This window comes from Melanerpes formicivorus, unplaced genomic scaffold (genome assembly GCF_026170545.1).
Source record: "Melanerpes formicivorus ecotype bairdi unplaced genomic scaffold, bMelFor1.0.p_v2 SCAF_5, whole genome shotgun sequence".
NCBI lineage: Eukaryota > Metazoa > Chordata > Aves > Piciformes > Picidae > Melanerpes > Melanerpes formicivorus.
Genome location: NW_027142357.1, coordinates 35,331,454 through 35,345,241, shown reverse-complemented (window position 1 = coordinate 35,345,241; position 13,788 = coordinate 35,331,454). Strand labels below are relative to the sequence as shown.

The window sequence follows — 13,788 nt, the reverse complement described above, 5'->3', positions numbered from 1 at the left end:
GCTAACCTCACAGCTTGCTCCAGCCCAGCAGACTCTTGTCCCCCTCCCCACCTTCCCTCCTCACAGAATTCATACACTGAACTTCATGTATGGCAAAAAGCAGGGCAAGAAAGAGACAAAATGCTATGTTTGTGCTTTTGAGCACTTACCTAAGCAGCGCTTTGTCCTTGTTAAGATGCTGGAAGAAGGAAGGTTCACAGATGAGCTGGCTTTCCTGACAAACTTGTTTACAGGATTTTCCAGGTTCAGCAATTTTTACTTGAAGGGCACTTAATGGAGGCCACATCACCTGCCCGTGACAGAAATCCTGCAGTGATAGATCATATTTTATTATGGTACATCCAGTCCCTTCACAGCAATTTTTTCCCATTACTAAAACAGAATCCCTAAAATCATAGAATCAATAAGGTTGGAAAAGACCTCAGAGATCATCAAGTCCAACCTATCACCCAATACCTCATGACTAACTAAATCATGGCTTCAAATCCAATCCTTTTTGAACACCTCCAGGGACAGTGACTCCACCACCTCCCTGGGAAGTAATTATTATCACCCAAACATTCATTTTGCAGCTCATTTTGGTTGTATTCAAAGTCAGCAATTTAAGCACATTCAAAAGGAATACTTTTCTTTTAGCATGAGGAAATTATCTCCTTTGATTGCTGCTTGAAACGTAGTAGTATCATTCTTCCCAAAGAATTTTCTTCTTTGCCTGTACCCTTTTTAATTTGTTATAAGCAACTCTGCCTAGTCTCTACTTCTGCACCCAAGCCATTCTGGCTTTCTCAGTGACTCCTGTTTCATTATCTCTGTGCTAGAAGAACCATTTTCCTAACAGCACAAATATCAGGAAGAAGTTCTAGTAGAAGAATTCCAGAGGTTCTCAAGTGGTCCATGTGGAAAGGGTCAGGGGGCCTGCAGTGCTGTGGAGTGAGCTGAACTCAAAACTGCTGAAGATTTCTATAAAGCAACCAGGATTCAAAGAGTTTGTTTGACTTTCCTGGTTGAATTGCTAGTAAAAGTGGTCTCTCAACACTGAAAACCCCTGACCTGACTATAAATAATGCATGCAGTCAAGTGTCACCACAGTGGAAAGAAGGAAGAAAGAACTGGTGCCTCAACACACCTGCCAGTGAAAACTACTCAAAGATGAGTTCTTAAGGTCTTGACATTTAAAGTGAGAAAAAGCAAAGAGAAAATGCTAACCACTGGTTTTATTTCACATGGTGTGACATTCAGCCATTATTTTGACAGCTGTCATCCAAAGCTAATCCAAAAATGTGGGCCCAGTCCATCATGGTTTGCTTTCTCCTGGCAAAATTAATACTTGTATGAACAGGTCCCACACTGTGACCCAGAGGTTAGAAAGGCTGAACTACTTAAGGATTAATGAAGCTAAGACTCCAAATAATTTATCAGTTCTCAGTATCAGTTTGGTGGTTTGTTTTCTGGTTTTTTTCCTTCTCTCTTTACATTTCTTTGGCTGAAGGAGGAAGTGTTCATACTTCCAGGTCTAACCATAAATTTAGTATTATACAATCATGAATCACAGAATTATCCTGAGTTGGAAGAGACCTACAAAGACCACAGATTTCAGATCTTGACTCCACACAGGACAACCTAAAAGCTAAGTCATATATCTGAGAGCATTCATTGTTCAAATGCTTCCTGAACACTGACAAGCTTGAGGTGAAGACCTCTTCCTGGGAATCCTGTTCCACAGTGCTTAGTCACTCTCTCAGAGGAGAGCTCTTTCCCAGTGTTTGCCCCTGATGCAGCCATCTCCTCATGCCATATTTGAAGAGAGCATATTTGTGGTGGAAAAATTTGAACAGCATCTAAAAAGATCAGCTTAACAATATAGATGGTTAGAGGTACTTTTTAAGGAGGTTGTTTCCAAAAGGTCATTTTGCTATTTGTACTTTAGCACTCTGTTTATTCTGTGCTTTTATAAATGAATATTTAAAATACCAGATGCAAGAGGAAGACAATCCAATACTGTAATACAGACTACATAGTACTGTAAATCTACAATATAACACTGCAATATCAGATTGGATTCTTGGCTAGTGCAGGCAGAAGACAAAGGTTTTCAGAGTGACTTGCTTGTGAAGCTTCACTGTGTGCCGGGGGCTTCAGCTTTTAACATCTCTTAGTTGAAAACTCTCCCAAAAACTGGACGCAGCCTCCCGTTTCCAGTCCCTAGCTTGGTAGGGAGCTCCCTCACCTTATGCCACCTTGAAGCACGTCTCAGCACATCTCCTTCATCGATACCAACATACATGCCTGTGTTTCAGTTTGCTGTTTCTGGCTCGTTTTCCTACTAACCATGAAAAGCAACCTAAATTTGATATCTTCAGCCCACTCTATCTTGCCCCACAACCCTACATACATAAGGGTAAAATAAAGAAAATATGTTAGGTAAAACAGAAGGTTAAGTTTCACCAAAGGCTGCATTTATGTTTGTTTTATCTAAAACCACAATTTCAAGGTGAGACAAGCTTAGCCTTGCCATCAAAGGTATTCCCCCTCCCTTTGGCTTTTCTTGCTCTTGGGTGACCGTCCTCACACCACTCCCTTTGCCAAGCTGTGGTGCCCAGCTGACCCTCTACTGAGCCAAGTCAGTTTGCTAACACAGTAGAGCCCTGCCAAAAACATTTTCTGCTGGGTTCCCAAGTGCTCTGCTTGACCACATCTTTCAAAGTCAGCATGTCTGTTCCATCAGCCCAGCCTGCTTCATCCAACAGCTCCCAAGTTTTCAACAGGGAATCTCACAGCTGCTTCAGCTGCAGTTAGCTGGCTGCTCTTTTGATGGCAGTGCCAATTTAAGCAGTTCCACCCTTTGGTTCCCACCCCACACTGCCACTTTGCAGAGCTGACACAACTGTCTGTGCAGCCACAGAGCCAACAGGATCAAGGGATGAATTCATCAGACAGCACAGACGCACCTAACTGCCTCCCCTGGTGCAGCCTGCAGTGAAAGCTGTTTTAATCCAGCTGAAGACAGTGCTCCCAAATACAAAACCACAGCTCACAGCAGTTGATTTTCTTGAGATCCTGAAGACCTTCAGCCCAGCTGCTGGACCTGAAGATTCAGGGCATTCACTAAAACTTTCTTGTGAACACTGCTCTCCCCTTCCTGATCCTAAGTTCATGACCCAAAAGAGCAACTCCAGTCAAATCATTCAAATCCCACCATTTCACTGCCCCATTGGGTGACTTGTGGCTGAGTATATCTGGCCCCATCCTCTTCACATTCAAACTACCTCTGAAGACCATACTCTTGTGATTAATGCACCCCACAACCTCTGAACCAGATAAACCCCATGCATTTTGTTCCAGTGCCAAGTTTGCGCTGCTTCCTCTGATGGTTCCATCACAACCTCTTCAAAAGAGGGTCTCAACTTATATTTTTGCTTCATCTGACACGTTAATCAGGCCCAGCGCTAAGCACATGCAGCTAATAATGATGCTTGAGCATCCTGGGGGCTGAGAAGCAGTAACAGCATTTGACAGCTGATCAAAGCAATGAACAAAACTACAATGCTGCATTTATTTCTGAGAAGCTCCCAGTACAGGCCAGGGCTTGGCCCTTGGGGGAACTCCAGAAGGGAGAGACAGGTTTGCCCCACTGATGCTATCTGTAGATTGTTTCCTTTTATCACTTAACTGAGCTCCATTTCCTCCTGTATTGACAAAACCTCTCAATTACAGCTAACTCAGGTAGAAGAATCAAAAGAAGCAGAGATACTTTTACAGGCTATGGCATCAGTACAGCATCAAAAAGCATGAAGTGTTCATTGGCAGGAAACTGGAAATAGCTGCATTATGTTAAGGACACTTGTGAGCTGAAGCTGTGTTATTCTGTTTTTCTGCCTGGAATATTGTCCTCTTTCAGCAACACAGGGACGGGAGCATGTGTGCTGCTTTTGAAAGAAATCCTGGATTTCTTTCCGGCGTATCAGAGAGACAGGTTTTTCCTATCTCTCTTCTGCAGCAGCCAGAACAAAAGGCAGAGCTGGCTGCTGCAACAGATCTGGCCTTGGGCAGAAGTCCAAGCAAACACAGTTTCTAGATATCAGTATCTCACAGAAATCTCTGCCGTTTATTACTCCCAGCTCCATAGCTTCTGCTGCTCTCAGCTGGCAGTTATTCAGGGGTGCAAAAGTCCTTTAAGTAACTGGTTTCCAAACCATTTACATCTTCATCAATTGAAACAAAATACTTAGGCTAAAGCTTCTGGGCAGAATTGTCCAAGTGCAATTGGACCACAGGAGTACCTCTGTATTTACAGGATACTTCATAATCTAAAGATTCTTTGTGAGTACATAATTAAAGAAGTCAAACAGACACTGAAAAATTACTTTGCATTTCTGCTTTGATAGAACATCAGAAGGTGGAAGGTTATTTGTCAGTCAAATAATAAATTAACCTCTCCCCTAATTTTACAAGCTCTTACAGCTCCTGAAATTCAGCCACATATGATAAATCAGACACTCAGAGATGAATCAGAAGAAGCAGAACTAACATTCTGGTAGCCAGCACTGTGTCTTAATTTCTAGTCAGTCTCTTTAGATATGAAAAGTCCCACTGGTGCCCGATCTGGAGGAAGCCTCCCAACTCCCACATGGCCAAGTCCACAGAAGTGAATCTCTGAGCCCACATGGAATCCCCAAGGGAATTTCATCTTAGCAAGCACTGGCCCAGACAAAGGCCTGCACAGTTACTGTTTCTGCCTGAATAGCAACAACACTGAGAAGCTTTGAAATGGAGAGGGTCAACCCTTTGCAAAGTAAAATACACAACTCAGCCACAACTGAAGTTCATACCTGTCTTTCAATAAACACATTCATCCTCTGAAGCATTCCCTCACAGGTAAATTCATAGGGCAAATAAGGGTCAATCTGTGAAAACAGAGTATGTTATGGTTAGAGGGCTTTTTGTTTTTTTACATGAACTTCATGGCATGCTGTGTGGTAGCAAACAAACTCATTAACAAATCACAATTTTGCAAAACCATCAGCAGTTTAAGGTGAATTTTGCTCCTTTGTAGAAGCAAAAAAAGCTGCTCACTGATTTTCTTTAAGGAAATTCTGGGTGTACTGCAAAATAATAGATATAAAATAGCTTAAGACCCGATGGGATTCCAGAGCTCCTCTCTTCACTACGCTACAGCTCTGGACTTGAAGTCAAAACTCCAACATGATGACAAAAAAAAGTAGGAGATGCCTTTGAAAATTACTTCATGCTTGTTTTTTTCCCCCTTGACATGCCCTCATTACAATTTCGAGCTGCAAGTGCACAAGCCCTTCAGTGGTGGTAAAGTCAAGGCTACAGAAATCAGTCACAAGAGCATTTATTTGGGCAGTCTGTGATGCTCTAAGAATCAGCAAGGAAACATCCTCATTGAATGCACAGAAAATGAAGATTGCTGTATAACTTACATAGGAAATTTGCATTTCTATACAAATGCACTAGTGCTCATTTTTTTCAGGTAAAATCCTGCTATATCCCATACTAGACCAGGATAATCAGTTACCACAGATATAATAACAATTTTCTCCCCCAGTATCCTACTGAAGTGCAGCATTCTGCTTTAAGCAGAACATGAGGAATCACTCCACATGAAGTACCCAACACACTCCCTCAAGCAGTGATAACGAGTTGAGGATACATTTATCACCTTTTGATTCAAAATTGATTTCACAGCCTTCTCAACTTCAGAGAGATTGTTGATATCTACTGTCCAGACGTGGGGCTTCCCAATGTAAACCTCAGCATAGGGATGTTGAGATGTCAACTGGAAGGAAGAAATTATATTGGTAAATTTAATGTGTCAAAATACCCTTCCTTCTTACCCTCCTCATCAGACATTTTGCATGAAATGCACCAGCATTATGTGAGAATTCAACTAGACTGTAACAGTCAGCACCATTCCTTCTGAGATATCTTTCAGATTTTCTGTCTTTATGTTCAGAGAGTGAATTTGGTAGGGAAACTGAAAACCAGCTATTAATGCAGATCATAAGTAACATTGGTGCACCTTTCATCTATGTCTTTGATCCTCATGATGACCCACATGCCTTTTACAAGGTGACCCTACTTTCCTACAGCTCATTCATGGAGCAGCTGTCCAACCCATCCTGCGTCCTGCTACCAGTCTTACCTGTCCTGTTACCAGTCCTGGTTAGACCTGCATGACTGGCTTTGAGAGAGCTCATCCTTGTCCTGTCTCATCTTCAAACTACCTTCTGTGGGGCCAGTAGCTTAGGATGCCTTTGCACACAGACAGCTTCTGTAGGTGCCTACATTCACTTGCAGCCCACTGCTCCCATTGGCATTTTAAATCCCTCCCAACAGCACAGTGCTTCTCAAAGACTAACCTAGTCTAACCTTTTTTCAGTGGTATTTCCACTGCCACTAAACCTCCATGTATTTAGAAATCTGGTTACCATGACTGAGAATGGAATGGAATGGAATAGACCAAACCAGGTTGGAAGAGACCTTCAAGATCATCGTGTCCAACCTATCACCCAACACCACCTAATCAACTAACCCATGTAACCAAGCACCCTGTCAAGTCTCCTCCTGAACACCTCCAGTGATGGCGACTCCACCACCTCCCCGGGCAGCCCATTCCAATGGGCAATCACTCTCTCTGTGTAAGACTTCCTCCTGACCTCAAGCCTGAACTTCCCCTGACACAGCCGGAGACTGTGTCCTCTTGTTCTGGTGCTGGCTGCCTGGGAGAAGAGACCAACCTCTGCCTGTTTACAACCCCCCTTCAGGTAGTTGTAGAGAGCAATAAGGTCACCCCTGAGTCTCCTCCTCTCCAGGCTAAGCAGCCCCAGCTCCCTCAGCCTCTCCTCATAGGGCTTGTGTTCCAAGGCCCTCACCAACTTCATTGCCCTTCTCTGGACACGTTCCAGCAAGTCAACATCCCTCCTAAACTGAGGGGCCCAGAACTGGACACAGTACTCGAGGTGTGGCCTAACCAGTGCAGTGTACAGGGGCAGAATGACCTCCCTGCTCCTGCTGTCCTGAGCTCCCAGGACACTTATTTCTGGACTTCAGATAGCAGAAGCTACATTTCTATTGCTTTCAGCAACAATAAAATCCCTTCCCCAGCACCTTTAGCAATATGAACATAAACCAGTGTTTTCAATTCCACAGAGCTTTAGGAATTGTGCCTTAGACCACTCTTACGCAACCGTCAGAGGCAGACGGCAACGTTAAAGCCAGCTCTGCTCTTCTCACACTAGCAGCTGTTTTAAGTATTAAGAGTAACTAGCAATATATTTTTATGGCACCAATTATTCTGCATCTATAGTCTCAAAACCATATTCAGCCTATTTCCTAATACTGAAATGCTTTAATTAGCTGAAGCTTAATGTTTTAGATATTCAGGAGACACTCCCACAGCCTATTTAAAATCTACACCAATTCTTTCAAATAGATTTGTAATTCATTTCTTGTCACAGTTTTGTTTCCTTCCTAAAAGCAGAAAATGAAAGAAACCACACCCATCAAGTACACATTACAGCTACTTTTAGCATATGTTTTTTTCCCTCTAGGGGAGGTGAGGGAGGGCTGGGGGAAGAAGCAGAATGGAGAGGAAATATTGGTACAAATATTGGCACAAAAGAAGCTGCCTGAAGCTGATTTTTATTTTTTCCTTTCTTTTTTCTGGCTCTTTCCTCCAGCAAAATCATGTCCCAAGACAAAACAACTGCTGGTCTAAAATGAAATTTCTAATTCCCAGCTTTTGGACAGTCTTTGCCACAGGACCCCCACCTTGAGAGTTGAGGGGAACAGTTAGGCTCCCCTCCCAATAAATTCTACCTACAGCAAGACAGAAATAGTGACTTGCCATGGTTACTTTACAAAAGTACCCAACAGACTTTATCTTCAGCCTGGTCTATTGATAACCAATTTATCCAATTTGCAGAACTACACAAGTGCTGGGGTTTTTTTTCCCCTTCCCCTTTTCTTTCCTTTTTTTTTGCTTCTCCTTTAACACTTGAAAAATGTGAGAGAAGGCTTTAAGGAGCTTTATTAATCCCAGTGAACCAGCACATGGATTACTCCCAATCAGCTCTGTATGCAGTCATGAAAACCAGTTAGAGAAAAGGGTACTCTTAGGATAGGTCAGCAGGGCATGTGAACACAGCAATATTTTGGATGAATGTTCATTATATTATTTCATATTAAAGCAGTCAATAGGGACTATTCTTCTGTGTAGGTCAGGTGCACAGCATTTCTATTAGAGCTGACACATGCCAGTGGGATTTAGCATGGCATTCTAAGCCCTAGAATTCCTATTAAAGAGTTAAGTGGGTCCAGATTATTTATTGAGCCTAACCAGTTATAGTGTCTGGGCACAGAACAACTGGAAATTAGACAAACAGTTGAGTGACCTACAGACAGAAAGCCCTGAAAAGTGCCAAGTCCAAGGAGAAAAGCAGCTCTTTGTGCGTGTGTGTAATTGCTATCTCCTTTGTTAGCGATGCAAGCTGTCAGAAGGGGTGAGTTTCAACTCTTGTCCTGCAGAAGCTGAAAGGCAATTACAGTCCTGGATCATGAAATCATAAGGAATTTATGTTCCTAGTTTAAAAGGAGAACTGTCTATTTCTTATCAACTAGCTGGTACTGCTCAGTATGTAATTTATATAGCTCATGAGTAACTCGAATTGGGAAATCCAGCTGTGCAAAGTTATCCTATCTAAGTGTTATTTTATTTACATGGGTATCTGAAGGGAAGGTAAGTTTATACACCTCTGAACTTGCCCAGGGCCTGGGCAGGTAAAGAAAGTAAGCTTATACACCTCTGAACTCACCAAGGTCACAGGCAAAAGTCCTGAGGTCAGAAATGGCTGCATGACTGTTACATGCTTGCAATAGCTGTAGGCTGGATTTTACCTACATCAAGAAAAACATTCCCCAGCCAGTGCCAGGATGAGGGGCCTGTTTACTTAGCCTTCTTCTTCTCTAACCAAGAGTCTCAATGCACTGGCTGTTTTGAAGCCTGAGGTTTGGTTTTCCTGTTCTCTGAATGTCTTCAGTGTTTATCACAGACATGGTAGGCTGTGGCCACTAATACCTCAGCTCAACAGTACCTTGAGCAGGTCTTCTCTGGAGAAAAACACCCAAACTATCCCCAAACACACAAAAACCCACAAATGGCACTGTTGTAATTTAAACACACATTTACTTCCTGAACAGTACAGTTCCTTCAACAAAATAGCACCACCCTCAAATGACACATCATTTATCAGATGACATGATCTCTCCCTGGGCAGAACATTGGCTTTTCAAGAGAAACTTCAGCTTGTGATCATCTATCAATGAGAATTAGGGAAATCTAGAGGTAAACCTTAACTGTTTGCTAATGAAAGATTTTGATTATCCCATAAAAATATGGACTGATAATGCCACCAAAATGGCTAAAGAAAATGAAAGCTGCATCCCTTTTGCAATGAACTAGGAACATCTTCCTTGTATTTTTTTTGACTAGAAAGAAATCAGTAAGACTGATAGGACTTACCTCTCGGAGTGTAGGTTTGCCTTTGAAAAATTCTGTGTTTTTGCTACTTTTTGGTGGGTTGAATCTTAAGTTTAGAAAAGCACATCCGTTAGCAATAGCCTCTAGAGGAGCTGGTCCTTCGTATGGAAATCCCAGACCAACGAACAGCTGAAAAGCAGAAAACAAGGGCTGCCTGAAGTTTTGCTTCTTGCCACACCTGAAAGCTAAGAGCTAAGTGAAAATAAACAACAATGTATCCTAAACACACCAGCCTAAAAAATGTATTGTTAAGGAGAAAATGGGAGAATTTCAGCAGCTCCCCCCCTCCTACCCCAGCAGAAACAGAATGTTCTGTAGCAGACATTAGACAAGCATCTTCTGTAAAGAGCTGAGGTGGTTTTTCAAGCAGCTGAGGCAACAACAGACCCTTTCAGTTATTGTTTTGAAAAAATAACAATAAAAAAAGTCACTTGGTGGTTTGACATGAAACTGCTGAGGCTCTCTTGCAGGTACAGGTTTTACCGCAGCACCCTCAAACAGCCACAGTAGTGCTTTTTCCCTCTCCCCATCTGGTTTGGACAGTAGGAAAAGGCTCCCGCCCGGCTGATTTAGCCTGCTAATTAAACCGGTAGATGGCAGCAAACAGCAGCTGAAGACATAACCTACAAGCAGACAGAGCTTCCATAGGATTGAGAGAGTTCAATGCCGCCAAGGTAAAGGAGGAAAAATGCATCAGAAAGCTATTCTTGCATCAGCCCAGAAGGCAGGTGCTCTAGAAAAGGCAGTGCTTTTCGCCAAGGTCAAGAAATACTATATTTTTCTAGAGTTCTCTGGCTCTTGTTGGGACCTTGACCCCTTTCCTGCCCCAATATAATTAAAAAAATCCCTGAATTAAATAGGGGATTATTCCATCTTTATCTGAATGCATGAGGAACGGGAGAATTAAAAGCTCTGGCTAGTAGCAGCAATTTCTCATCGCTGCTGTATGATCTAACATATCTATCTCTCTCTGTATCTCTCTCTATATGCACACATATATATATATAGCTAGCTACTACATTTTTTTCCCCCAAGAAAATAAAGATTAATCTTCCTAACTATTAGGATTATGTATCCAGGATGCACATATTCAAAGAGGTCAAATGATACTATTCTGCTTTAAATTTGCTGCAACATGGAAGTGAATCCTTTGAACAGAAGATTTAAAACTGAAGGCTCTTTCTAGGAGCTGATGCATAAATCTCTAGCTGGTAATGTCATGCACAGGCATTGCAGCATCAATCCTCTCTGACCCATTGCAATGGAAGGATAAAATCTGAGTTGGCTTGTTCTAAACAGCAAGTTAACACTCCCCAGCATAGCTGAGGGCATGCAATTTTCACTGCATGAAGCTGAATATTGATGTTTCAAGTTTTTGAATTTCAGGTTAAGAAAATGCCGCCTACTTGCAGAAAGTTTCTCAGTTCTCTCGCAGATTTACATCTTAAAGGAAACTCTCCAGTGGCTCACCAAAAAAATCTGGAAGGCTATTTTCACTAAAGGGAGATATCTAAATTTGGACTTTATATATGGCATAAGATACATATGTCTTTGAATCAGAAAAACACACATAGATTTATAGAACAGTTTCAGTTGGAAAGGACCTTCAAGATTATCTATTTCCAACCCTCCTGCCATTGGCAGGGACACCTTCCACTACAGCCCTATGGAGCTGGAGCCCCTATTACAAGAGGGATGTGGAGGTGCTGGAATGTGTCCAGAGAAGGGCCACAAGGATGATCAGAGGGCTGAAGCACCTCTCCTATGAGGACAGACTGAAGGAGTTGGGGCTGTTCAGTCTGCAGAAGAGAAGGCTCCAAGGTGACCTAATTGTAGCCTTCCAGTATCTGAAGGGGGCCTACAGGAAGGCTGGGGAAGGACTTCCCAGGATCTCAGGTAGTGATAGGACTAGGGGGAATGGAATGAAGCTGGAGGTGGGGAGATTCAGGCTAGATGTGAGGAGGAGGTTCTTCACCGTGAGAGTGGTGAAGCCCTGGAATGTGTTGTCCAGGGAGGTGGTTGAGGCCCCGTCCCTGGAGGTGTTTAAGCCCAGACTGGATGAGGCTCTGTCCAGCCTGATCTAGTGTGGGGTGTCCCTGCCCATGGCAGGGGGGTTGGAACTAGATGATCCTTGTGGTCCCTTCCAACCCTGAATGATACTATGATGCAGCAGACTGCTCAAGACCTCACCAACCTGGCCTTGAACACTTCCAGGGAGGGGGCATCCATGACCTCTCTGGACAATCTGTTCCAGTGTCTCCCCATCCTCACTGTAAAGAATTTCTTTCTAATTTCCAATCTAAATCTACCCTCCTCAAGCTTCAATCCATTCCCTCCCTTCCTATCACTACAAGTTTCCTCATGGCTTTCTTGTAGGCCCCCTTCAGGTACTGGAAGGCTGCTATAAGGTCACCCTGGAGCTTTTTCCTCTCCAGGCTGAACAGCCCCAACTCTCACAGCCTGTCCCCACAGGGAAAGTGCTCTAGCCCTCTGATCATCTTCGTGGCCCTAATACCAAATTTCATCTCAAGGCCTGAAACCATTTAATGCAATCTGCACACATTATGTTAGTTATTTAAACTACTCCTTAGCTCAGGCAGAAAGACAGCTGAGAACCAGCAATTAAAACCAGCTGAAGTATCAATTCTCCTGTGATCCTGTGTTTGTCTGTTATGTAGAGGATGCTGGTTTGTTTGCTTCACTTTTCACTTTTTTAATAAACGGCTGCTGTGCACTGCTGAACAGTTCTGTCTCTGACTGGTCCGCTTATTTAGGAGGAAGCTCCATGGGGAAAGAAACATGGGTTTATGTTTTGACAGCACAGAGCACACTGTCAACACTTAATCTATAATAAATAGCTTACCACCTGTTTCACATCCATTTTCCAGCCTCACCTCTAAGCAGCACCATGCCTTTGAAGGAAGAGAGATGTGTCTGATTGCTAGAATGGTGCCTGTTTGTGTCTGTGCTGCCTGTTGGCCTGAGGTTGCAGCCTGGCTCACAGATGCTTGCAAGCTCCGCCTCCCCCACTCTTTTCTTTCAACCCTCCAAAACCACCTCTCCATCAGGTCAGCTGAAATTCCCAAACTGAATCTAGACTCTGCCCCTGAAAATTGCCCTTTATTAACAGTCCTTGGATAGGGAGCTAATATTTCGGTATGGTATAAAGTGCAAAACTCAGGAATATCTTAATTGCCTCGTGAACATCACATTCACTATGATTAAAAAGCCAAGCCTTAGAGAACAAAGGTCATTTCTGTAACTCATGACGCTCCAATTTGCTAATCCCTTGAATTATGTGCTGTTCTGTTATTTCCAGAAAGGCTAAAACAATCTGTCAAGGTGCTTCTTAAAAGTATGCAAACACGGCAAGTCACTAATTGAAAAAGAAGTGAAAAAAAGCAGAAGTAACAGGCAACAATTTTCAGGCACCAGTGAAGCAAGCATCCATCCTCAGTACAGCTGAGGCTGTGTGGAAGACAAGGCTTTGTCCCAAAAAATGGTGAAGATTTAGAGCAGTATGATTCCACTATTCAGTGATATCAGTGTACGCTGTTTCTTCCACCACATACGGCACTGACAAAGGCTTTTTGGGTACTTTCTTACTGGACATTATGTCTGTTAATACAGTTCAGCATGGAGAAACCCCTTCACCCTATGGCTGAAATTCTATGATGCAAAATTCCACATCTGACAATGTTGGTAATGCTCATGGTTCAAAAGCATTAGCCCTGGTCTGGCTTTGCTCGTTGCAGCAGAATTGCTATGCAGAGTAGAATTTTGTTGTACTTTACTGGTTGATTAGTGCTTGAAATAATTTTAGTTGTCTTTATGTCAGCACTTTTCTCAACTTTCAAATGTTTTTGAAAGCCAGAACCACTATTTTTCATGGAGTGCTTTAAGCGGGCACATGCCACAGTAGGCATTAGCTTACAGAGCCCCATATCACAAGGTGATGCCAGGAGGAACTTATAATATATATCTAAAGGAGAGATCAGCAAATCAATACAGATGCAAAATGTCACTGTAACAGCAGTGTGTTGTTTGTTTTCCTAAACCATTTCCTTGATTGCAAGGTCTGCTACCCACGTGTGTCATGCCTGCAGGTCTGCATGAATCAAACCGGGAGATTCAGATCTGCAATCTCACTTGGTCAACTTGAGTAAATAGAATAGAATAGACCAGGTTGGAAGAGACCTTTGAGATCATCGAGTCCAACCTATCAT

The 13,788-nt window shown here is 42.8% G+C and overlaps 1 protein-coding gene across 2 annotated transcripts in view; it reads right to left on the bottom strand.

Moving 5' to 3' along the window:
• The window catches only part of MGAT5 (alpha-1,6-mannosylglycoprotein 6-beta-N-acetylglucosaminyltransferase), a 143,069-nt gene that overhangs the window by 9,068 nt on the left and 120,213 nt on the right, over positions 1-13,788 (bottom strand). For both annotated transcript variants that reach the window (XM_068139111.1, XM_068139112.1), the window contains 4 exons: positions 9,545-9,691; positions 5,684-5,800; positions 4,830-4,904; positions 150-307 (listed from right to left, as the gene is read on the bottom strand). In XM_068139111.1, coding sequence (XP_067995212.1) covers positions 150-307; positions 4,830-4,904; positions 5,684-5,800; positions 9,545-9,691 — 497 coding nt within the window. The remainder of the gene's footprint in view (positions 1-149; positions 308-4,829; positions 4,905-5,683; positions 5,801-9,544; positions 9,692-13,788) is intronic.